This window comes from Peromyscus eremicus, chromosome 7 (genome assembly GCF_949786415.1).
Source record: "Peromyscus eremicus chromosome 7, PerEre_H2_v1, whole genome shotgun sequence".
NCBI classification, from domain to species: Eukaryota; Metazoa; Chordata; class Mammalia; order Rodentia; family Cricetidae; genus Peromyscus; species Peromyscus eremicus.
In genome coordinates this window covers 63,856,551-63,883,704 of record NC_081422.1, presented here as the reverse complement: position 1 = coordinate 63,883,704, position 27,154 = coordinate 63,856,551, and the positions used below count along the sequence as shown (strand labels likewise).

Below are 27,154 nucleotides of genomic sequence, written 5' to 3'. Positions count from 1 at the left end.
CCATACACTCATACACTCATACACACAGGAAAGTTCTTATTCCAGCTGAATAGAAGTTTGTAAAAAAAAAAAAAAAATGTCAGGAAAGCTTTGTGGGCAGGTTAACCTCTGAACACGGCAGTTTTCTCCTCAGCGGGACTAACTCTGGTCCCCTGCAGGTCTTGAGACGGTGGTCACTTCACTAGCTTTTAAGCCTCTTCAGCTCTAGCCACGCTGGACTCATAATAAGACCTCAGACAGGTTTTGTGAAGCTTGTGTCATGACCTAAGCCACACAGAGGCCGCCACATGGACAAACCACAGCTTCTGCTTCGTTTTGAGATATGTTCAGAAACATCTGAGGGACGCCGGTGTCCTCAGACATCACAGGTCCTTACATCACAGGTCCTTACCTCCCCACTGGTTTGTTGCAAAGTAGCAAGAATGATCTTGCTAAAAGGCATTTCAGGGTTTTTTGAGTTTATTTGGTTTGGAGTATTGTTTGTTGTTTGAAGCAGGGTCCCAGGTATCCCTGGCTGGACTTCAAATCACAGCTGAGGATGGCCTGGACCCCTGATCTTCCTGTCTATATTGCTCCAGAACTGGGCTTACAGGCATGCATTACCACTTTTGCGTTTTTATGGTTTGATTGAACCCAGGGCCTAAGCACACTGGGCAAGCACTCTGTCTACTGAGCTACATGCCCAGCCCTCTATGACACATCTCTGATAATATGACCCACGTTTCTGACATCTTTTCCCTTTACTCTGAGGACTGTGCTAGGACTCAGGCTCAGCCTGGGCATGCCTCTCTTCCCTGTGCTCAGTTAAGATCATTCTTAGGCCAACTCACAGGGATAATTGTTAGTTTTTTTTGGCTGCGTTGTGTTCTTACCCTGCAAGGAAATGCCACGAAACACGACAGAATCCGCTAACAAAGAGTTTTATTAAAGGTAAAGGGACAGAGAGTGAACAGGCCTGTGGGAAACACGTGTGTGGAGAAGAAGGAACCGGGAGCATGGCGCCTGATTTTAAAGGCTGGGCGTGGACAGATCAGCGTCACTACTACACGCAAGCGCGTAGATCACATGGCCACGTTGCGCGGTTACGTGGCCAGTGAAACGTCACGCATCTCGGTCATGCGAGATGCCCTGACCCGGAAATGGCTATCCTGACCTGGGCCTGGCTAGGCGGAAGTGTCCGCCAGGCATATGCGAACACGCCTGACCGTGGGGGCGTGTTGTAAATCTTTCAATAATTCCTGAGCTAAAGACAACCTAGTTCTCTTTCTTTTCTGAAAGAAAAATATTATTTTATTTTATATGTAATGTTTTGCCTATTTGTATATCTGTGTACCACACGCATACTTGATGCACGTAGAGGCCAAAAGAGGGTGTTGGGTCCCCTGGAATTGGATGGCCAGCCACGTGGGCACTAGAAAATCAAGCCCAAGTTCTCTGGAAAAATGGCCAGCGAGTGCTCTTGACCACTGAGCGGTCTCTCCGCCCCAGCAGCTTAGTTCTTAACTCAGTACATTTCACTTCAATGGAGGGAATGGGTAGTATGGGGAACTGAGCCCAGGGCCTTGCACATGCCAGACAAGTGTCCTGTCACCGAGCTAGCCCTCTTCACTACAGATCAGACTGGCAAGTCAGAGGATGAACCTCTCAAATCCTATCAGCCACTACCATTTTTTTTTTTCCACCAGCATTTTCAACACAATCTGACACAACGTTATTTGGTATTTGTATTTGCATACAGATACTTAGATGCTAAATATTGGTTATCAAGTGAAAAATATAATTCGGTAGACAGGACATGTTAGTCATGCTCTTACATCTATTAAAAGGGGTAATTTTTCATAACTTAAAGTATTTTAGTGAGGGGCTGGAGAGATGGCTCAGCAGTTAGAGGGTATATTGCTCTTGCAGAGGACCTGAGTTTGACTCTAGCACCCAGGTAGGAGAGCTCACAATTGTCTGTAACTCCAGTTCCAGAGGTATCTGATGCCTTCTGCTGGACTTCACTCATAGTGCATATATCCCCTCACAGATACATACAAATAAATCTTTCAAAAAAATGTAGTTAGTAAGAAAACATACAGAAACAATCATTTTACTGTCAACTTTATTGAAGGCTATCTGATGTATTTTGGATGTTTTGAATATATTTAAATTTTAAATACTGCATCCTGTTACCTGGGGTTAAGAAGAAAGAAAGAAAGAAAGAAGCTAAACAGAATAAGATCAGTAATTTGATTCTACTCATGCTAGAGCTTATGTGTAAATACATATATGTGTGTAGGTGTGTACATGTAATGTACCCACATGTGTACATAAATACATGGGAGAATGGGTACCAAATTGATAATGACTACCTTTTGGAAAGTCCACATCAAAAGAATGGTCACCTTTTAAATATAGTTTTTAAAAAAATAAAAACTCATTTATTTTTATGTGTACGAATGTTTGCCTGCTTGTATGTCTGTTCAGCATACCCATGCAATGTCTGTAAAGGGGAGAAGAGGGTATTGGATGCCCTGGAACTGGAGTTACAGGAGGTTGTGAGCCACCGTGTAGGTGCTGAGAACCAAACCTGGGTCCTTTGACAAAGCAGTTTGTGCTCTGAACCACAGAGACATCTCTCTAGCCCTCATTTATTAATATTCCGAGTTGAACCACAGAGACATCTCTCTAGCCCTCATTTATTAATATTCTGAGTGAAGTCTCATGTATGCCAAACTAGAGAGTTTGGAACTCCTGTCTCCACCTCCCAAATGCTGAGATTACAAGGATGTGTCACCTTGCCTCGTTTTATGCAGGGCTGAGATGGAATCCAGGCTTCATGTATACTGGGTAAGTATTCTGCCAACTGAGGTACACATTAATATTTAACATAGTTGCTCCCATGATATTAGAAAGAGTTGAGAAAAGAAAATAGATAAAGAGCCAGGTAAAGGTGAGCTGCCTTCTTGGACATTAAGATTATGATAGACTATGCCAGGATTGGGGCAACACTCAAATCTTAAGAAAAAAAAAATTATAGCCAGGTGGTGGTGGTGCACACCTTTAATCCCAGCACTCAGGAGGCATAGGGAGACGGATCTCTGTGAGTTTGAAGCCAGCCTAGTCTACAGAGCGAGTTCCAGGACAGCCAGGGCTGTTAAACAGAGAAACTCTGTCTCAAAAAACAAACAAAAAAAAATCATTATTTATGTGTGCGAGTGTATGGTCTGTGCATGGGTGTGCATGCCACATGTGTGGTGATCAGAGGACAACTATGTGGTGTCAGTTCTCTCTTTCCATCTTTCCATGGGGTCCAGGGATTAAACTCAGGTCTCCAGGATTGCACAGCCAGCACCTTCACCGCTGACTCATCTCGTCAGCATTCAAGTCTTTTTAATGGCATTTTTAATGCATATATAAGAAAGCTCAATTATTCAGAAAAACATCTCCAGATAAAGGACAGGTGGGAGCACCCTAGCCCTTTCTGCCAACAAAGGAAACACTGCAAAAATTAGGAAAAGTAAAATATGGCAAAAATCTCACTCGACGTTGATTCTCTGCTGGAAATTTATGATTAGACCATCAAAGCAGGATGTACATCTGGAGTTTATGAAGAACGTAAATAAACGCTGGGCAAGTGAATATAACAAGATAATGGGTGGCATGAAGTTGATGGGTGGGGTAGAATTGATGCCTTCAGCCCCACGACCCTTTTATTGTTGGAATTGTATCTTCATCTCATGGTACGGTGCACGTGTGTCAGGCTTCAGCTCAGACCAGGAGCTGCAAGGTCTTCTTCAGAAAGCCCTACCCCTGGCCAATGTGAGCCTCCTAAAGAGTGTCTCCACGTGGAGGAGCTGACTTGGTTGCAACGGACTCTGGTGGGTCCTGGAATCCATGGACCTGAAGTGGTAGAAAAGCATCATAGTCTCCTTTAGCTTTAGACCCAGATCCTTAATGTGCACAGTGTAATCCATTTAGATCTAGTGAGCTTGTACACACACATGTGCGCTATTACACAGAAACAAGTTTTATTTATTTGTTGAAAAGGCCAGGTATCTAAGTGGAAGTGCTTTGAATAATTGAACTTGGGCTTAACAAATAGATTAATAGATTGATTTCTTAAAGTCTTCCTCTTTCTGCTCAAACCACAAGGAAAGAGCATCCCTTCTGTTAGTGAAGATAACTGACCCTTCACATACATGGATTCCATATCCAGGTGTTCAAACAACCTGCTCACTGAAAATGTTTGAAAACGAATCCTGCATCTGTATTGAACACAAACACTCTTCCCTAATCAATACACTAAGACAACTGCTAAGCAGGCTGTTCATCTTACAAATGCAAATACCACAGCATTGTATTTAATTTCATTTTTATTTCTCTGGTTTCAAAACGTTATGGTGTTAAAGCCCAAGTGGTATTTGTAGGGAAAAGGGGCTGGCTAAAGAAACCCACTCTGACCCTGGAGCCCAGAACTAGGGAAAGATGGCTCAGATCAGGGCAGAAAGAAACCCAGTTTGGCTCAGATCAGAGCCATCTCTGGCCCTGGCCAACTGACCTATGAAACCAACCAATCACAGAGCAGGAAAGTAGCACCCTGGCCCTGGAACCCAGGACCAGGGAAGGAAACACAGCTTGGGTTTGGGATCTGAGCCAGAGAAATGAACACTTTATCCCCAAACCCAGAACCAAGGAAACATGCCCTGACTCTGAAACCAGTACCAAAGAAACACTCTTGGTCCCTAGAATCAGAGTCAGTGAAAGAAATGTGCCCTGGCCTTAGAAGCAGTGTCAAAAAGCCCAAGGCAGGCCAGTGAAAGGAACACAGTTTGGCTCTGAAATCAAGGCCATCTCTGCCCCTAGCCCATATAACTGATCAATCCCTGGGCAGACAAAAAACTAACCAATCACCACCCCCAAGACATCCCACATAAACCACCCTGCCTGGTCAGTTGTGGTGTTCTCTCCACACTGGGAGAGGCAGCTACTCTCCTGGACCCCTCCTTCCCAAATAAATCTCTTTCTCAAAAGAGTTTTGGGTGTGAAGATCTTCATTCATTGGCATAGAGAAGAACCTTACTGAGACGTCCCATTGTGGACAGAGCAAGGAGGAGCTGAACAGAAAAACCTTGCGGAGACGTCCCTCAGTGGACAGAGCAAGGGAGAGCTGAAAAAGTAACATTTTTCTCTGGAGCTGGAGGAGATTGCTACATTTCTGCACGGGTTTCCCCTTTTGCAGAGCTAAGCAAAAGAAGCAACATCTTAGGCAGAAGAAGCAGAGCTCTGCTAGGAAGCCCCCTTAAGTGGGGCCTGAGCAAAGCTCAGCTGTAGCAGCTTCCAGGAGAGAAGCAGGATTGCTATATCCTGCGGGGAGACCATTCCCCACCACACCAGGTATAGCCTGATTCCCCAACAGTCAGGATACCCTTCCTGTCCTAGCAGCTCCAAGCCTGACTCTCCCGAGCAGTCAGAATAACTTCCCCTCCAGGGCAGAGCCGTCCTAAGCAGCTGGAGTTATCCAGGATACCTCAGCCTCCAGGGCTGCTGTCTCATTGCAGCTCCAGCCATTTCCTGACTCTCCAAGTGGTCAAGCTACTTCTCCCCCAAGTTGCAAAACTTACGAAATTGAGCTGGTCTTTGTTCAGCCTTCAGTGCCTCAGATGAAGCAGAACCAAACCCCAGGAGCGCAAGGACACCATCTTAGAAAGTTAGTACAAGGCACTGTTTGAAGTCAAATGTGTATTATGGATCGTAGGGCACAGGCGCCAGCTCTAAAGAAGGCAACTGAACAAGGGGATCCAGCATCAAAGTTGTCTGGGGAGAGAAAGCAGGCGGTGAAGACAGGCTCTTCTTTCTTTTATGGTACTGACTGAGACCGTGAGTCCAGCAAGGGACCAGAGTAGGCAGTAGCTACTTGGATGCCATTAGTGAAACATTAGGGCACTCCTGGCTAGTCAACTGGTATTGTCAGGGGGTGGGATGCTAGCCACTAGAATGGAAACAAATGGTTCCGGTTTCCACCCAGGCTGTCCCCCAGCCTCTAGGATTTCCTCTTGTCTGTTTTTCTCCAGGTTTTCGTAATCGGCGATGACCGTGTTCTTGATGAGCTTAAGACTGGAAGATCTCAGCATCAGCAACCATACCGTCAAACACTGTGCTCATGCCAACAGCGTCTGCCCCCAGATCCTGCGGTAGACACAGTTGGGATCCACCACCATCTTACAGTAGCTTCCCATAGCTCTTACTGTTTCTCTCGTTTGTTTCCAGGCACCGAGAGCCTTCCACCTCATTCTGTGCTCAAAAGTATCAGTTATGGCAGGGAAATGAACCCCAGACATTCTATCACTGGGTCCTTTGAGGGGGTTCTGGTATAGGAACTAGCAGGTAGGTTGATGTGGTCATGGATCAGTATGGTACCCCCAACCTCAGACTTGGAGCTGAGCCTTCTAGCTGCATTAGTGACCACACAAGTGTCTACAACCAGAAGCCAGAAAACTCACTGGGGATGTTACCTTCCAGAGTGGCTATACTGTGTGTATATGCAATCTGTCCTGCAGCATCACACAGGCTCAACCACGAAGGAACCTAAACCCCAGCTGACCATCATGACCTGGCCCTGTGCTTTGGGGAAAGCTAGGCGTCTCAGTGTGGTCAAAGATCTAGGCTAGTGTTAACTTATCAGTTAGACTTCCTAACCCAGAACCACAGGTCACTGCCAGTTGAGACTGGTGCTCAGTGTAAGAGACAAGCCATCCTGCAGTGTTCTAGAATCCTCACATGTAAATCTGTCTCCACAGTCTCATCAATGCCTGCCCAAAGACTCTCCACTTCTTTGGTCTGCTCCGCCCTGTCTCTGGGTCTAGTCACCAATGGGAGCCCTGGCTAGACACCAAGGGAGCCTGGGGCACTGTGACCCATCAAATCTAAAGGACGAGGGTAGAACAGAAACCGGAGGTGAAACTAAGGCTCCACAGCTGTAAGAACAGAAACTTCCAGAACAGAAGTCAGGAAGGTGGGGATAGGTTTCCGGTGGGCTAAGAGGGGCTTCACCTGCTTCTGTGTGGCTCATTCAGGGTGGCAGAGGTCAGGCCTACAGTGGATAGCTGGTACGGATACAAAGTCAGCTCTACCATTTCCTCAGACAACAGAACCAAGAAAGAACAAGGAAGAAGTGGAGACTTAGGGAGGAAGGGGTGAGTGAGGGAAAGCCCAGGAAGATGGATACTGTGAGGCTACGACACAGAGGGACAAGGGTGGTTCCTGCCCTGTTTACATCTGGGGTTTCTTACCGTCCCAGTGTTTGTCTCTCGGCATCTGGAAACAATGCATTTTGGCCCAGGTTACCTCTAAGTTCCTTACAAGCTCCTAAATTAATAAAGTTATGCAAAGATAGAGTCTCAGTTTCTAAGACTGTTAAATATTACTGAATGATTCATGGTCCAGCGTTATTACTCAGGCAACTGAACTTCAGCGCCATCCCTCTGCACGCCAGCATCTGCTTTCCCCAGGGCACTGGGGATGCCTGACTGCTTTCTAAGAGGGTGGGTCTCAGGATTGTGGTAGAAGCCAAAGGCAAAGTAATGGGCAAGCTGTTCCCTCGACCCTAGCTGCATCTCTTCTCTCTTCGTGGTCATCCCCACATTCCAGGGCTCCACTCCCTGAGCTGGAGACTGGCCAGATGATCTCACTGGTCTTTCCCGACTCTGGTTTCTATGATTCATCAGCTATAGCAACTAGGGTGGGGTCAAAAATACAACTCCAGTCTCAGGTTATGCAGCCCAAAAGGAAGGACTCAGAAAGACTGTTAGGATTAGAGAAAGAGAATTTTTCTTATCAAATGTTTTTGTTTGTTTGCTTTGGTTTTTGGTTTTTGAGGCAGTGTTTCTCTGTGTAGTCCTGGCTGTCCTGGAACTCGCTCCATGGACCAGGATGGCCTCGAACTCACAGAGATCCCCTTGCCTGTGTCCAGTGCTGGGATTAAAGATGTGAACCACCACACCCAGCTCTTATCAAGTTTTACAAATACTTTTCTATGAAATTTGAGGCAAAAAATGCACTTATTCTGTGACAGATCAAAACATACTTGGTTTTGATCCCCACTCCCTCCCGCCCCCCCCCCCACAACAGCTGTCAGGATCAATTTAATATAACACTCATAGACTCCCAGGATGGGTTCATACCATGGAACCAACATTAGATTCCACTAAGTGCCAGGCACTGGGCAGGGCTGTGCAACAGACGGGCAACAGGAAATGCCTCCTCCACAAGGTCTCATGGAAGCAAAAAATTACAGGTTGGTTGGCAAATGTATCAGAAAAGAAACACAAGCACTCCAAGACCACAGGAGGAAAAGATTAGCCCTGTGAGGGACAGTTAACCATTAGAGAGAAGTAAGCCACTCCTTCAGGCCAACACTTCAGTTACTAAGAATTCTTTGAAGTTATTGCACAACATAAGTAAAAGAGGAAATAGAGCACACACCCATGCATTCTGGACAGGCAGGAAGTGGCCGGGTAGAGGTGTGACTGTTTATTTTTACACAGCCCATCCTGAATAAAGGCTGGTGGCAACATTGGTCACTCGGGATATGATTAATCACTCCATTGTGAGACTATCTTCCTCGGCTTAAGAATTTCTATCAAAAGCAAATCCTGGTCATTGGAGTGGAGTTTTGAGGAAAAGCTAACGGTCATTCCCAGCCAAGGCTGGTGACTAAGAGGGCAAAGGTTAGCAGGAGGATAGAAAACTGCCTGGTTGGGGTTAAAGGTATATAAGGCCACAGTCAGGCCTGTAGTTGAAGATGCTAATTTATGAATGCAGCAGGATTGCTTTTCTTGTGATAAGGACATTTAATCATTTTGATATGAGGTTCAAAGTAGAGATCTATGGGCCTGATCAAGCATTTATACTAATTTAAAATACAAGCAATACTGCTTAAAAAATTACCGGTTTAGAGGGAAGGATAAAGTAGTAAAAACGTAGGGGCTGAAGTGGGATCTTCAATGGTGACATATTTATGGACAATGAACTGACACAGCAACAAAAGACTCTTAAAAATCAACACTCCAGCTGGGCAGTGGTGGCACATGCCTTTAATCCCAGCACTTGGGAGGCAGAGCCAGGCGGATCTCTGTGAGTTCGAGGCCAGCCTGGTCTACAGAACAAGATCCAGGACAGGCACCAAAACGACACAGAGAAACCCTGTCTCGAAAAACCAAAGAAAAGAAAAAAAAAAATCAACACTCCAAGGTGTGAATCGGGGTGCATACCTAGTCACAGGAGGTGCAGTAGGTGTAACGGTGCTAGTAGAGGCAGGAAGATTGGTCAAATACCCAGGCTGGCTAGGAGCTGTATACATAGCCAAGGATGACCTGGAACTTCTGGTTCTCCTGCTTCAACTTCCTCGGTGCTGGGGTTATAGGCACGTGCCACCATGCCCAGTCAAACCAGGGGCATCATACATGCTAGGTTGGTGCTCTACCAGCTGAGATACATCCTTAAATCTCAGTTGTTATTTTTTTTTAAGATTTATTTATTGTTACTTTGTGTGTATGTTTTCCCTACATTTATGTATGTATACCACATGCATGTCTGTTGGATCCTCTGGAATTGGGATTACAGGTGGTTGTGAGCCACCGTATGGTGCTGGGAATCGAACTTGGGTCCTCTTCAAGAGCAACACGTGTTCTTAACTGCTGAGCCATCTCTCCAACTCAAGATACTATTTCTTTAGTGACTTCCCTAGGAAGTCATCCGTCTTTTTCTAGAGCCTGAGTCTCTTCAAATGATGCATCTGGAGCTTAATTCTCTATAGAGAAAGTATGGAAAGGAACCCCTACTTTATTTAGCTCTATTCTGTCAAGTAAGCACAGGCATCTGACGTGCTCATGGGAAGGCTGTGGGACTCACCACCCTTTGATTTACCCATCTCTCTCTAGCATATTTGCTACTGAACCTCAAAGCCAGGGCATGGCTGCATCCCCACAAATATGACAGGTTTGGTTGGCACTAAAGACACAATGTGGCTGGCTAGCCAGCAAAGAGTGGTCACCTTGATTTACATCAAAAAGCAGCCTCCCAATGTTGCCCTCAGACTTCCTTCACTCCCATCCTGTTCCCTATCTCTTGTACAATGAAGCTCCTTGGAGAAAGTCAGCCATGTTGCCTACCCTACTCCCACCTCCCATGAAAAGCTTTTAGTTAACCCCCAAGCCTTAGAGTGCCCCACAGTATTTCTTACACAAGTTCCCCCAGCACATCCTGTAGGCTGGCTCCTCTCTCCTCCCCTGTAGGTGAGGCCTTCACCCCACTTCACCATTCCAACAGCTCACGTCTAGCTATCCCTCTGCTGTGTCTGTTGTGCTTAATTTCCCAGCTTTTCCAAAACTCCTTTCAAAGTTTAGCCCCTATGGTAGTACCCTTCACTGATTCAATCTGACATTTCACATTTACACAGTGACTTGTCTAAAAGTAACTTGCCCATCCATTATTTACTATTAAGTGGCTACTGTAGCCTATAGAATATGCTGGAAAGGCATTACCATGAAGACTTTAGGGATAAAAAGACCCAAGCGTGAAGAAAGAAGGGATGGATCACATCCACTGGTAAGGGTCATCCTCAGTGCTATTCCCATCCGCTGTCCCCACCACTCCCTCATCCAACAGTCACCAGCCCTCGGGGCGTGGGGAGAGCTCAGCTGGTGAAATGAATGCTGTGTAATCCCCAGAACCCATGCAAAAAAAGCTGGGCATGGTGGTGAATTTGTAATCCTAGCACTAGAGGAAGGAGGACAGACAGATCTCTGGATCTTGTTAGCCTAGCTGATCCAGAGAGCTCCAGACTCAGCGAGAGACCCCGTCTCAAAAATAAGATGGAGACAGACTGAAAAAGATACCCAAGGTTGACTCTGGCTTCTATACTCTCAGTCTCTATCTCTGTCTCTGTCTCTCACTCTCTCAGCTGTCTGCCTCAAAGCTCATCCTCTCACATTTCTTTTCCCCTCAAAGTTGTAGCTGACAGCCTTAGCCTGCTGGATGTGAATTAGCTGTAGCACTGGCTGCTGGGAGGCAGAAGGGCTTGGCTGTCAGCAAACTCAGCACTCCCCTGGGTACAGAATATGACATTTTGGCCCGAGGCACTTACTAAGTTACACAGTCCTGGCTCCTCATGAGTAAAAGTTTCCAGGCACTAGGGTGTAGCATTAAAAAGAGCCAAACTGAATTAGGAACTGACCGACCACTCTATTAGCCTCCCCACACACCCTGGGATGCGGAGATGGTCAAGTCTAATGCTCTGCCGTTTCACAACTTCCTTCAGCACTCTTTCTGTACTCTGAAGCCGTAACTCATTGTGCAACTGTATGAGGTTGAAGATTGGAGCGGGACAGAAGAGACTGTCAGCTGCCTGCAGAGGCACGGGGGAGTTAGAATTCTCACCACTTCTGGTGGGGCAAAGGGCAGACATACTTGCAAAATGCATTCTGTTGTTATTTTTATATTATAGTAATGTGTTTGCAGTATTGTCAGGCCCTAGACTACATAGTTAAAAAATGACACTAATTCCACAATACACAAACTAGATGTAGAATACACTATATTAAAAAAAGGATTTATTTTTATGCATATGGTTGTTTTGCCTGCATGGCTGTGTACTACATACATGCAACATGCAGTGCCTTTGAAAGGCAGAAGAGGGGGTCCACATCCTGGAACTGGAGCTAAAGACAGTTGTGAGCTGCCATGTTAGAGCTGGAAATTGAACCTGGGTCTCTGGAAGAAAGAGCAGCCAGAGCTCTTAACCATGGAGCCTTCTCTCTAGTTTAAATACATTTTATTTCTTAGTTGTACAGGAGTATTAACTCTCTCACCCAATAAAACAAACAGATCTTAAAGCCATCATTTAACTGAATCTATTTACTTTCTAGCCTCTATTATTGAAGATGCATTTAGTGCCTCCCAAATGATTAGTTTTAATTGACATTAAATTTGTCTGTAATTATGGAGTATCATCTCATGTTCTGAATCATGTACACATTGTGTAATGTTCAGATTGGGTGAACATATCTGACTCCTTAAGCATTTAACATTTCTTTGAAGTTAAACTGTTTCAAACACCCTTTTTGAATTTGTTGGAATATACAGTCCATTATCTTTGCCTGTTGCGACTGTGTGGGGCAGCAGCACACCAGGGCTCACTTCTCCTTTCCAACTAATGCTCAGTACCCGTTCATCAGCCCTTTCTCACCTTCTGCTGAAACCCTCAGAGACAAAGGTGAATATTGCCTCATTGAGAATTACAGAGTCAGTAAAACTGGTGCTGGACACAATATTGTCTTTATTTATTGGAGTCCTAGCTAATAGGTGGGATGAAAAAAAAAAAAGGGGGTTACAGTTTAAAGCCTGTTTGTGCAGTTTAGGTTGGACGGGAGTCTGTGGAAAGACTGGTTTGCAAACACATTCACTGGCCCTGAGAACACTGTGTGCCAGTGGTGAGGATCTGAAAGCCAATGGAAGAACAGGTGTGTTCTCAGCAGGCCAGGGACTGTAGATGAGCTTTTGGCCCTTGGTGGTGGTATTGCAGGGAGACACAGAGGCCATGTATTCAAGTGCAGACAAGCTTTGCAGCTGGGAAGAATGTGTAGAACAAGGTTCAACATACGTTATCTCGCAATTGTTGAATCTAACTGGAATCTTCACTTCTGTTCCTTCTCCTGTTTTGGAGACAGGGTCCCGCGGTGTAGCCCAGACTGATTCTGAATCCGTGTTCCTTGTGCCTCAGCCTCCCAAGGGCTGCTGGGATTGTGGATGACATGCTCCACCACACCTAGCCTTCTGTTGCTCTTGAATGAAGCTAACATAAATTGAATTAGTATTGTGAAAATGTGTCTGAACATGGATCTCTAGTCTTGCTAAGACTTTGAGTGTATGTCTTTGTCTGGGTTTGTGCTCATAAGTGCAGGTACCTGTGGTGATCAGAAAGAGTGTCAGGTCTCTCAGAGCTGGAATTAGAGGTAGTTTTGAGCTGCTTGATATGGGTGCTGGGAACCTAACTCAGGTCCTCTGCAAGAACAGTACAGGTTTACTGAGCCATCTCTTTAGTCTCTGGACCTTTAGTTTCTTTCTCAGTGCCCAGCTGCCTATAGAGTTGAAAAGGTGGGAATAATGATATGGAACCAGCTTAATGTCCACCAACAGAGGAACGGATGAAGATAACATAACACATATACACAATATAGTAGGTGGGGTCAATTCCACCGAGTGTCATGGCAGCCACAGGACTGGGGAGAACAGATGGATATATGGGGACAGGTGAGGGGAAAGAGGGTATATGGGGACTCTTTCCAAATGGAACCTTGGTAAGTAGTATCTTGACCTTCTTCAACTGTCTTGTAGTCCTTTTCAGGGGCTCCCAAATAGTCTTCGCCAGAACTTTCTGCCGACTGCTAAATTCCTTAGTGTGCTTACTCTATCATCTTGCAGGCAGATGTCTCGAAACCTGAAAATACAAGTCCACACTATTCTAAAACCCAAATCCCTCCCCCTTGGTTCTTCTTCTGGTTTCAGATCCACCCCTCCACACACTGCTCAGTACCTCTCTACTCTCATGCTCTTCTTCCTCGCCACTCAGCTCTCAGCTCGCTGTGCTGCTGCTGTTTCACATTAAGAAATCTGTGGATGGCTGAGAGTCTAATAACATTCCCTAGTTCATTTTCCCTGAACTCCCTACAATGTAAACAGTACCTTTCAAAAAGATCTATTCTGCACTAGCCCTAAATTCATACAAACACTGCAGGAATACATATAAGCATACACACTGTTCTTGTGTACCTGACATCAACCCTCCCTGCTACCATTTCCATACCTGAATCTTCCAATTTGTAAATAAGTTACAGACATCTTGCCTCATATCAATATACACGTAGGCATTTACTTCCCAAGTATGGGGCACTTTCTGACATCACAATGGTAAAACGAGATTAGCCTTCATCTACCATTACTCACTACTACATGCTCCAAGTTATGTTGTTTTGATGATACCCTCCATTAGAGCGGGAACCAAGTCCAAACCATGGTCATGAGTCACACTTAGCTAGTGTCCACAAGCACAAACAGCTTGACAGCTATGGTGGTTTGAAAGAAAATGGCCCCCAAAAGGAGTTGCACTATTAGGAGGTGTGGCTTTGCTGGAGGAAGAGTGTCACTGTGGGGGTGGGCTTTGAGGTCTCCTTCCTTCAAGCTTTGTTCAGTGTGATACTCAGTCTGCTTCCTGTTGCCTTTATATCAACATGCAGCAGCTCCTTCTCCAGCACCATGTCTGCCTGCACGCCACCATGCTCCCCACCACGATAATGAACTAAACCTCAATTACATGTTATCCTTTATAAGAGTTGCCATGGTCACAGTGTCTCTTCATAGCAATTGAAACCCTAAGACAATAGCCTTCCTCTGTCTTTCACAGGGATGATGGGATTCCTGAAAATCCCCAAACCACTTGTTTTATAGACTGTCTCTGGTTTGGGTTCTCTGGGTGTTTCTTCATGATGGACACCTTTATGTTAGGAAGATGCCACATTACTGACACTACTTTCTCCTGGTGCAAAGTAGGAAACAAAACTGCTGTGTTCCTGTAAAGATACTAGTGACAACATTCTGTCTTAGGACAGTTTCTTCAACTCTAAGTAAATTGATAAACACACTATATTCACCAAATAATAAACAATTTTCAGGGTGATTCTTTAAATAAGCCTATGTAATTGTTCCTATTTATCACCAAACTCTCACTGACTTTAATATCTGTTGACTGCTAAATTACTCTAGCAATTACAAATGGATGATTTTTCTAACTCCATCATTTCATGTGCTGGTTGGCATACCGCAGAACTGAATGGCACCCTCCTGTTTATTTTTTCATTGATGGTCAGTGACTCTTGAATTATTTTACCCAGAGGATTGCAGATGACTACTACAGTCATTTAATATTCAAATTTTCTTGGACCTGGGACACCTTTCAGCTAGCCCTGTGTCCTGATATGCTCCCACCATTCTCTAAGCATTTTCTAGTGCAACCAAAATGTCCAGTTTTCCCTGCTATTCTTTTTCTTATTCATTTCTGCTGCTCCATTTTGCCCTTTGCTCCAATTTCAATCACCAACTCTGAAATCTGTATTGATGTGGCTTCTAACTTGAGCTCAAATGTTAAAGACACAAGTAATTTTTGTCTCAGATTTAATGTGCTGATAGTAACTGACATCTTTTGAATCAGGGTCCTGCCGTGCAGCCCATGTTGACCTCAAATTCATAAATCCTCCTGCCTTAGCCTAAGACAGTAGGTAAGATAGTAATTCCTTTTCTTTCTACACACTAAGTCTTATACACCCTTAAATGTGTTCATGGCATGTATGGTGGTTTAAAAATAGATCCATACCTATAAGCTGCCATAATAATTATCCTGGCAAGATATGGCCACTGGTGCAATAGTGGCCCAAATGCTATAGGAATAACCAACTACTGTCTGATTGGATTTAAGTCCCAATCCATCAGACAGAACCCATACCTGCCATTGTTAATGGGGTCAAGAACCTACATACGGCTAGATACATCACTGCCCCTAGAGGAAGAATCTACCATTATTCTGCTAAATGGACGTAGCATTATATAAAGACTCAAAATGACTTAGTGCTATAGCCATAGATCTGTGCATCTTTCCACCCTCATCAGAGAATCTACTTCTTGCAGCAGATGGCAATAAACAGGAGACCCACAGCTCCTGTGCTGTGAACAAGAGGATAGGGATTATTCATTCCTAAATGGCATGCCTATATCACACCGTTCCCCACAAGGCTCAAGAATCTTCATGGAAAAGGGGGCAGAAAGATGTTAAGAGTCATAATGGTGAATAGCTAAGAGGAAGCGGCACTTTCCGGATACAACTGGGCAGATGAACATACGAACTATCACAGTGATTGTGACAGTATGCATAAGACCTACAAAAGCTCAAGCCAGACAAGTCCCAGCATAGCTGAGTGGAGGTGGGAATGAAGTCCTACACCTAAAACTATTATTGTGCTATTGACAACTGATAGGTGCTGGGAGAGGGAGTCAGTTGGTAGGTTGACCATGCTCCAGGGTAGGCCCCATAACCAAGAGTATCTGGATAACACACACTGGAGTTGATGGGTTTATAAACCAAAAACAAGCACAAAATCTAAAGTTGAAGAGGTAGGGAGGTGGATGGATCTAGGAAGAGTTGGGGGTGGGGAAGTGAATATGATCAAATCATACTATGAAATTCTCAATTAATAAATATTATTTAAATAAATAGGTTCACATAGTCTTTGTGTATTCCTCCCCTCACAGAGCTGGCATTCAAGACTGTGGACTTAGTGACTTACTTCTAACCAGGAGACTATGGCAGAAGTCAGTGCTTGACCTCTGAGACACCATCACTTCCTTGTTGCTCCTTTCTGAGGCTGCTAATGCTGGGGTGTGCAGGTTGCTGTGCCATGAGGACATTTGGGCTGTGCTACACAGCAGTCCAGACAAAAAGGGCCCATGGCCTACTGCGACAACAGAAGAACCAAGGCCTTCTACCTACATACATGCATGTGAACCTTGGCTTGGAGGAAGTGGATGTCTCCAGTCAACAACATGATTGCAAGTACAGAAGAACCTTTGAGCTTGGGGCGGAGTGCTGAGCTGCACCTGGACAGTCTTTGTCATTCAGGCACGTCACATAGGTAACTAATACTCAGCACCACAGCATCCACAGCCAGAGTCCAGGGAGTAGAATGGCTAAAGCAACAGTGTGCTTTCTTCCCTCTCTAAGCACACTTTAATTTTCTCCAGTGCAGAACACCAGCACTCTCCCAGCATTACGAATGCTTCTAGGTAAGCTGTACCCGATGGACAGTGCTGGCTTGTTACCAATTTCAGATCCTCCCTTACAATACTCAACGTTTTCCCAGTGCATTCTGTAGAATAGTGCTGACAACAGGCCTTTTTTCGAACACATACCTGATTTTTTGTTAAACTTCACTACAGGTTTCCAAGTTGTGTGGGATAGGATCCCAGTGTCTAAACTATGATTTGCTCAGTCATCTCCATGTTCACAGCCTGGGCTCTGGCCACCTTTCACCTTTTCATATTCTGTACCTTCCTTCTCTAACTCCTACCCATTAAAAAAACAAAAATAACCAGCTGAAGTTTTATTTCAGAAACTCCTTCCTTAATTATCAAGACTTGGTTATGTGCTATGCCTTTTTTTCTTTTTTCTTTTTATAGTGACAGGGGTGGAACTCAGGGTCTCAGGTATCCTAGGCAAGCTCTCTACCACTGAGCTATAAACCCCCAGCTCAACATAGCTTTCAAGATGACCTTTTATCAGGGCTCTCACCACACAAATTCCTCTACTAGAATGTACACCTACAAGGAAAAGAAAAATCTGATTTGAGACAGGGTCTCATGTAGCCATCTGTCCTCGATACCTATTCATTCCTGAATACAACACGTATCTACTGGTATTGTTATTTAATGGTAAACAAATATGCTTCTGCCCCGCCCCCCAGAACTTGTTGTCTACTGTCAAGTAAACAATATTGTGAGGTCTGAATGTGACAAGAGGACAATAGCGACCTAGTGACATTTCATGACACAATGCTGTAGTCAAATTCTTGAACTTGTTTTCTAAGACGTTTACATAAATTATACTTTCACACAAAAGAATATATGAGCCAGGTTTAGGTTCATAATATCCTAATATCTCCTTTTCTTCCTATGCATCTAGACAGAACCTTTGGTCACAGGCATGCTAGGTGAGTACTCTAATATTGAGGTAACCCCCAGCTTATATTAAAGAAAAACAACAACAGCAACAACAAAAACGTTGCTACAGTTATCAATATCACTACCTTGCTTACAAATTCTTTATGCTAAAAATCAAGAACAAAAGACAACATCAAATATATGTTTAAAAAGAGCCTTTGTTAAGTACAGAAGAAAACCAGCTCTTATGTGATCAGAACTGTTCCCAGGTTTGATAATTAAAAAATAATCACTGTAGACAGAGGAAGCCAAGGCAGTCTTCAACATTCAGACTGCAGCAAACACCGTCTAGCTTTGGAAAAGAGCTAATTCCAAAGGGATCCCCTACCCCACATTCCCAGGCTGAATGCCAAATGAGTCAAAACTAAAATATTTCTGAATATGTGCATAAGTGACAAAGTTTATGGAGGAAAGTTAAGTCTTTTAAAAAAAGAGTAGCAGGCTGAGGAAATGATACATTAAAATCCATACAGTAGCTGGACATGGTGGCGCACATCTTTAATCCCAGTACTCAGGAGGCAGAGGTAGGTGATTTCTGTGTTATAAGACAGCCAGTCTCAAAACAAAACAACAAAACAAAAAATCCATATAGTAATATGTACTAATAATTTAGGCAACCAACTCCTCAGAAAAATCAATTCAAAACAAAACTTGATAGTAGAAGATAAAAATTTCAGCTTAAAATACTTTAGAGGATTTGAGTATTTTTTTCATTAAGAGAATTTTATTTTATGAGCACGAATGTTTTATTAAAATATATGTATGTATACCACATACATGAAGTGCCCATGGAGGCCAGAATAGGTCATTTGATCCTGTGGAACTGGAGTTATAGATGGTTGTGGGCAGCCATGTGATTGGGAATCAAATCTGGTCCTCTGCAACAGCCCTTTCTCTAGACCCTGATTTTTGGGTATAATTTCCATGGAACACACACAGACACACACATGCACACACTGCCCCAAAACAACATGAAAATTGCCTTTGGACTACAAATCTTGTATTTCTGAGATTGCAAACACATTTCTGATACCTTTAGTGTTTATTAAAAAATAGGTAACAAAAAGTGAACAGGTCTGTCCTCTCACATCCAAACTGGCCAACCCACTGCTGATGCTGCTTTCTGAATGAATCAGGATAAATGAGAAAAATAAATAAGAAAATGCTAGGCTTAATGGCACCTTACCCATGCCTGATGGAATGCTCAAGCTTTTTTCCCGGAATGCCTGCATACTCATGTTGTCTTGGCTTTTGGCAGTGGTTCACCACGCTCAGCTGGAATTTGTGCAAAGTTGTAGAGGCACTGTCACTAAAGCTGTCACACCACAGAATGCTAGTGTTTTATAAAACACATGTGTGGTTGCCTAGCAGGAAAATATTCATTTGCCACTTTTCAGAAACAGAGATCTTCCTTGTTTTCACTTCTGGTGCCCACAATGGAATTTCAACAGGTTTTCAAACACATCAATAGTAGTGTTGATACTGACAAAAATGGGCCATGAAGAACGCACACAGCTGTCTCTATAGTGGCCACATTTAACCGTTTGGGCCAGTCTCATTAGACTAGCAATACAATCAAATTACTAACGTAACACATGACACTTTCTAAAACAGCAAGTAGTTTTCCTATCTGTGACCTTTAGAAAAGAGTACTATAAAAATATTTGTCTTTCTCCATGCAGAAGTGAGGAGGGACACTAACTTCTGCTGGCACTGCCCTTCCCACAGTCAGTAGGTTTTCCAAGGCACTTTGTAAGAACTCCAGGAGAGCAAGGGGAAACACTCTTCTTGCTAGCTGCTTTTTAGGGCATGTTTCCCCTCAAAGTTGAATGTTAAACACTGGTACAACTGGTTTTTCTGAAACTTCATTTTCCATGGTCCAGTCCTTACGTTATTTTCCTTTTATTCTGAGCCACTCCTTCATTTTCAACTTGCTGAACAGGCAGGCAACTGCTTTTGGTTTCCATGGAAACTGGATTCCTGTGGCTACGAAGAGGCATTCTTGTCCCACCAACCTAAGAGATAAATCAAGAGCCAAACAACTTAATACATTCACAACATGCCTGCACACAAACAACACTGCATCATTTACACAGAGACTCTTCTCAATCTGGGAACTATCTTTTGTAAATTTTTAAGTCCCAGCCACGTGGCTATTTCAGAATTGAATCTGACCCAGTTTTAAAAGCATTAAACTTCTGGCAACAATGAGGACAGAAGCTGGAGTAGGGCTCAGTTGAAAACTGCTGTTACATTTACAAGATGCTGAAAGGGGGAATTAGAAAGTGAGGAAGACCAGACCTTCTGAGACAGTGTGCAATTCCGTGGCGAGCAGGAAGGAAGGAGGAAAGCAAGGACAGGGAGAGGACATGTAAAGGGAGGGCGGAGAGTAAGATGGAACAAGGCAAGAAGATCAGATGGTGAAAGAGAAGAGAGAAAAAGTCTAGAAAGGAAGAAATAAAAAATGTGAAAGCAAAGAAGGGAGAGAGACCAGAGGAGAAAGAAGAAATGGAAAGGGAGAGGAAGAGGAGATGGGCACAGCTGAGAGGAATGCCAGCTCCCCTCACACCTGCTCCAACTTGCACCCAGCTCCCAGACTCTTAGAGCAAGGGGAAAGGCCTGCTAATCAGAGCCCTGGCTAAAGAGACTTTGGGAATGCTGTCATCTTCCTGGCCACTTAGAGACCTCACACAAGACCAAAGTTGTACAGCCTGCAACCACTTCCAAAAAGTGGCCTGTATCTGCCTTCAGTTCCCCTAGCCACCTCAGTAAGGCAGTGTTTCTGTACATCCCATGCAGTCAGTCCTGCAGATGGGAGGGTAAGGGGTGGTGGTGATTCAAACGCACTCTCTCAGTCCAGCCCAACAAATGAAGTGCCAGCACTATGGTTCCCTAAGAATGTACCAGAATCTAGTGTCTTTACTTTCTCTTCTAGAGCTTTTAGGGTTGGTTTGTAAATTACATGGCTAGAATGGCGGCAAACCAGAACTTTAGTCAGCCAGGGTCTGTCGGTCTCTGATGCTCATGTCTTAAATGACCTTACAGTAAGCGCTGATTCTCAGGCACCTGTCACTTCCCCACTCAGCTGGTGTTTTTCCTGAAGGTACTCACTAATTGGGTGTTGAGAAAGGAAAACATTTTGAAAACTGTGTAAGTGTCCAGTAAATGCCTATTATGGAACCTATAGTGGTGAAGGGTAGCAGATGCTTGGTACAGTAGGAGGTGAAGCAGGTCTACTGGAGTGTGCTGGAGTCAGGGTTCAGAGCTGCAGGCCCTGTCCAGGGATGAGCACTTGGTTCAAGAGCACTAGGGATGGAAGATCACACCAAGGCAAGGCTACATCAGAGATGCAGACAGTTATTTCATTACAGGTTCTGACTTCCCAGTTTTCAGAAAGCTCTGATCTTTCTGCATATCTGCTAAGCCTAGAACCCGACAGGTGCTGAGCTTGGTTGGAATTACTGAAGTCCTATTTCCATGGCCTAGCTAGGAGGGCAGGGAGGTGACATCAGGGTGGAGAACTGCACAGCATTCACAATCCTATCCAACGTGAACAACAACAAAAATCAACAATTAAAACTCCTCAGCATTTGCAGGAAAAGCTATTTCTTAAAAGGGCTTTGGGACATTTACTGACTAACTGGGCATAACAAAGAAAGGAAAAAAGAAAAGAGTATCCAGGGGACACACACATGCATCTATGACAGACTAGCTGTGGCAGGAGGAGTTTTGCTGAGTTTCAAAACACATCAAGGCAACATTAGTTATCTAAATGTCTATGTCCCCAGTGCTGGCCTATGCAACAGGCTGGTCCCAGATAAACTCAGAGCATTTGTTCCTGCACCAGACACTGTCCAGTGATACCCATGACTGAACTGTTAGAATGTATATTTATGTGTTCAAGTCCTGAGTACACAGAATTTCTCCTTGTCCAAATGAATTTTCTTGTTATACTACAGCACATTTAGACCACTCTACTGAAAAAGTTAAATCTTCCAAGTATTTCTAAGGCATAAGCATTCAATGTTTGGAGTTAGTCTGACCGATAAAGTATAACAGTGTCACTCAATTCTTTTAAAAACACCCTGCATATAAGGGTGGAGGAGCTTGGTCTTGCCTCAACTTGATATACCATGCTTTTTTTGACTCCCATGAGAGGCCTTATCCTTTCTGAGGAGTGGATGGGGGGAGGGGGGTAGAAAGGAGGTGGGGGGGGACTGGAAGAGAGAAGGGAGGGGAAACTGTGGTTGGTATGTAAAATAAAAAAATGTATTAAAAATCCTGCATAAATATGTTTTCTTCAACTTAAAGTTGTTCAGGGACAAGGTATTAAACCATTCATTTTCACCAAAAAGGAAGTAGAGACATCTCCATACAGAATTATATGTTATAGTTGACAGACTATAATTAGTGTTTCTAAATTAAAACTGTCCTCTTAGAATACAGATTTTCAAAAATATTTTCAATTATTTTTAAGTTACTTAAGAAATTTCCTTAGATTATAAAAATCACTACTTAAAGAGTATTTAGAAACTAAAAATAGTCACCAAAACTGGAGATAAATACAGTTACTAACTTTCTCCATTTTTTCATTTTCTCAACTAGTTTGCCACATTTACACTTTTTCATCGAAGTCTACTAGGAAAGGGTAAGGTGTTTCAGAGTGAAATGCCCGCTTATCATGCACAAAGCCTGGCTTCAGTCTCCAGCACCAAAAGACTGACAAATAAATAGGACAATTTTCTCAAATGGTGATATCAGGGTGAAGGACTGAACAGCATTACAATCCTAGCCAACGGGAACAATAAATCAACATCAATAATTAAAGTCCTTGGCACTTGTAGAAAAAGCTATTTTCTGAAAAGGATTTGGGGACATTTACAGACTACTTGGGCGTGACAGAGAAGGAAGAAAAAAGACAGTGTTCACAAGACACACACATGCATCTACAGGTGCCCCCAGGGAACCGCACAGAGAGGAAAGAACTCAGTGACTTGACTTAAAGGTGTTGGGCAACACGGCAGGAAAATACACTGGACACTCAGGTTCGTTTGCAGACAGCAGAAGTCTTTCTACAACTAAGCTCAAACTGCAGCTGAGGGCATGACCTGAAGAACGGGTGGCAGGGCAGAGACAGCAGAGAGAGCATCTGCAGCTGTGGCTTCAAATTCCAGGTTAAAAAATGCTGCTCAGCCAGGTGTGGTATGCACACCTTTAATCCCAGCACTCAGGAAACAGAGGCAGGTGGATCTCTGAGAGTTCGAGGCCAGCCTGGTGTACAAAGCAAGTTCCAGGACAGCCAAAGCTACACAGAGAAACATGTCTTTAGGAACAAAAAAAAACAAAGAAAAAATGCTCCTCAACTGACATTTCCAGAAGGGTTTTATAATGAGTATAACATTAATAGTAATTCAATAAACCCTAAGTTATAAAATACTCAGCATAATTCAACTTAGCTCTTAATATTTTACTGTATTTTTAATAAGCCACTTCACTCACTAATTACTAATACTTGCTTTTAAATATTTCATATTACTAACAATTTTTACTTATATAATAATTTTATTATATGGACTTTTTTGGAAATTGTCTCAATTGTTGAATGGAAGAGGATATACATAAATAAGAACTAAGAAAATACAAGTGTGTACTGGGCAGAAACCAAGGCACTGTATACTTCATGGATGCCTCATGCATGTACACTTTCAGCAAGATAGCACAGATTTCTTTAGCTGACTTACAAAACTTATAAGCAAGGAAGTCCTACATACAATAGGGCACAGGTTTTAGATGGTGAATGGTTACCAGGGCAAATGCAGATATCTGTTGAAGGGAGTCAGAGAAACAGATTAGTAATCAATAACCAAATAGGATATTAATTGTAAAAAAGATCTTACCTTTGGTTGTGCTGCAGGGCGCAGTGATTTAGGCGGAAAAGTACAAGGTATTCGTCCATGATGGATGTGATATGGTAACAGGTAGCTGGGATCTAACGGAACCCAAGGAACTGAGAGACTGGAAGGTACACCAGGAAGGTCACAATGCGCCTTATGCAAATTATATGCTGTCCTAGTAACTTTTCCATCTGAGGTCTTGTAGATCAGGAGCGAAGAGTCTTCTGCTGCGTGAGACAGCAAGTAGGACCCATCCTGCAAGCTGCATCCAACACGGAGATTCAACTCACTGGCTTATAGTGCCAATCTCATCATGTTCTTCTAACCCCACAGAGAAAAACTGAGCTACCACAGGAAGAGAATGCCACTTCTAAAAGTATTTCAGGACCAGTGTAAGTAAAGATTTCAGAAGCCTTAAAACTACTTTATAGCGTCCAGACAACCAATCCTAGCATTTTTATTCCAAAATTCAGAAATATGTGACCATTTTCTTTTACTGTTTTATCCATTTGTAAAGTCAGTCATTTAATGGAAAAACAATCCATCTAACTCTCTAATCCATGATATACTCCAACCATGTATTTCATCCATTTAACACTGTACTTAGTTCCTAATTAAGGAAGAGAATAGAGACACAAAAATAAATGTGACATGTCCAGGACTCTAAAGTGTCTGAAACAGGTGAGGGACCATGTAGAAACAGCAGCAGGCTTATGTGTTTATAGTTAACTGCTCTTCTGCCCCACTACCCACCTTCATACTAAATCGTTCACACACAGTTTCGAGCTTAACTCCAAATTGGGCTTAAATAAACATGAGAGATACACTAGGCAATTTGTCCACAGTTCTGTGCAAAGTAGGGCTTCAATCAGACCTGGCCTTTTGGTTGCACACAGGTCAGAGCGTCAATCACATCTTCTATTAACACAATAATTGATGACGGCCAATCTGCTATATTTTTTGTTGTTCATTGGAAAGCTTCAAGGAATTCGATGTATCACAGTAAAGGACAAAAGTCACATAGGCAGTGGACTGTGTTTTCTTGGGAATACACAGCCTCTAGGCCAAAGAGGCAAAGAGAACAGTTCTTTTCCACATTATTAAAATGAAGATAATCAGCTTTAGTTATATAGATCTGTCTACAAACATAATAAGCTACATTTAAAACTGAAAGAAACTGGTGTTGACAAAGGAGATCCAGAGAATGAATTACTGGCTTCTCTCAATCATATAAGGAGGCAAATGACTATTTGGTAGAAAGAATAAATAACATTTCAAATATTGAGTTTCTAGTCAATGAAACTCATGTATCTTAGAAGATTGACAGTTTGAGGTTAGACTGGGTAATTATAGTAAGGCTGTGTGTGTGTGTGTGTGAGAGAGAGAGAGAGGGGGGGAGGGGAGAGAGAGAGAGAGAGAGAGAGAGAGAGAGAAAGGGAGAGAGAAGAACGAAAAATACATTTGCAATTTTATTACAGCTAGACACTATCATGTTATCTTTCACTCATATTTTTTGGAATTTTAACTCAGATAAAATGCTTGTACACTTCTAGTTTTTCCATCTATCTCTATTAGCATATTGACAAAGTTTCTAATAACTTCCACCAAAGCAAATACAAACATCTATGTAAAACACCCCAAAGTACTTACCTACACAATTTCTTTAGAATGTGTTGGAGAATGTTAAATAAACTTGAAATCCTATTAAACAGAAGAAAATGATGTGAAATTAAACTGAAACAAACCTAGAAAGCAAAGCCTCAATAATAAACGTGTGGTCTACTGCTCTCAGCCAAAGGCAGCAGCAGGCAAATAATGCAGAACAAGGACCAGCAAGTAGACTATGTTGGGGAGAGAAACTTAAATTTCTTCTTTTTATGTTCATGATGTATTTGGCTCTGTGTTAGAGCAGTTATAATTATATAATTAAAAAATGCCCACACAAGCCGGGCGGTGGTGGCGCACGCCTTTAATCCCAGCACTCGGGAGGCAGAGCCAGGCGGATCTCTGTGAGTTCGAGGCCAGCCTGGGCTACCAAGTGAGTTCCAGGAAAAGGCGCAAAGCTACACAGAGAAACCCTGTCTCGAAAAACCAAAAAAAAAAAAAAAAAAAAAAAAAAAAAAAAAAAATTGCCCACGCAGTATGAAACTACAGACCAGCTATAATCAGCTGCTGAGAAAGCCGACTTCATGCATGTGCAATGCAGAGCAGCACAGAGAGGGACAGACTGCCAAAGGGAAGCAGAAGTATTACTCTAGGTGTTTGGTGCCTCGTTTACATAGAAACTTGTTCCCATTATTATGTCTCTTTAAAAAAGACTTTCATTGAGAGAAGTGAAGCAAAGGGTTAGGTAGTAATATCATGACTTTTCTATGCACACATATAAGGCAGTTCTTACAGAGTGGACACTAGTGTAGGCACAGTTCAAGTCCGATTGTTCCCTCACAGAGCTGTGCCAAGTGGAGCTTTGCAGCTAACAGTGGTGACTTTAGCACATTAACTATCAAGGTTGTGCTCCCAGCTCAGCCTGTGAGCACTCTCAGTCCCAGCTTCTTTGTCTATGAAATGGCCACGATGCTACCACAAGTCTCTCATGCCAAGTTGTGTGATAAAATGAGAAACTCTGCACAAGCTATTTTCCCTCACAACAAGGCACTCAGGGTTCTGAGGACCTAATCAGTCACATAATCCCGATGCCTGAAAGTCTGTGGCTGTCTCATCCTTGTCTCATCTACACAGGGCTAAAATGTTTGCTTCCCTGCACTTTAACACAACACACTCTCTGGCTCTAGCCTCCTCTGCCTGAAGTGGGAAGACGAGTATTAGCAGTACATTTCTTTGCAGATGGAGACAAATAATGTAAATTGGGTTGGGGGCCCCTCAATTGAAATTGAACTGATCTTGAAAATAATCAAACATCATCATTATTTGTAGGTAAAGGAAAATCTGAGATCACATTACAGGAGTGAAGTCTTTCCAGTGCCCACCACAAAGCACTTCCTTACTTGAGTGCTGCAAGTTTTTCTTTTAATTCTTCTGAGGTGATTTCTTCTAGCATGAAAAGCTTTGAAGTAAATGCATCAATATGCCCTAAAAGAAAACATTGAACTTAAAGAAACTCAAGTTTCTTTAAATAAAACAAACCAAAAAGTTAACTAGTCTCTCTATATAAAGATGATTTTACACATTTTTAACAACTATAAAGGACTTTGTATTTAAAAGGAGAAATATATCTCACTAGCTATCAAGTAAACCTGAATTTACAATGATATAAAATACAAATTATGGTATGTATTCATTTTTAAATATTTGCTGAATATAGAATAGTTTACATATGTCCACACTCCCCAAATAGGATGATTGCCTCTAAATCTTAATTTAAGAGCAAAAACTGCTCAGCCATTAGTGCCCATGGTTCCCACTAGAGCTGCATCTCCATGATGCTGGAAAGGGAA

The 27,154-nt window shown here is 43.1% G+C and overlaps 1 protein-coding gene across 3 annotated transcripts in view; it reads right to left on the bottom strand.

The window, feature by feature from the left end:
- Nucleotides 1–17,641: 17,641 nt before the first annotated feature.
- Nucleotides 17,642–27,154, bottom strand: part of Ice2 (interactor of little elongation complex ELL subunit 2) — a 43,921-nt gene continuing 34,408 nt past the window's right edge. For 2 of the 3 annotated variants that reach the window (XM_059268184.1, XM_059268185.1), the window contains 4 exons: nucleotides 26,705–26,789; nucleotides 25,350–25,400; nucleotides 23,703–23,961; nucleotides 17,642–19,820 (listed from right to left, as the gene is read on the bottom strand). In XM_059268184.1, coding sequence (XP_059124167.1) covers nucleotides 19,692–19,820; nucleotides 23,703–23,961; nucleotides 25,350–25,400; nucleotides 26,705–26,789 — 524 coding nt within the window. In that variant the 3' untranslated portion in view covers nucleotides 17,642–19,691. Of the gene's footprint in view, nucleotides 19,821–23,702; nucleotides 23,962–25,349; nucleotides 25,401–26,704; nucleotides 26,790–27,154 lie in introns of those variants that run through there. The other variant, XR_009380277.1, reaches the window with a different exon arrangement.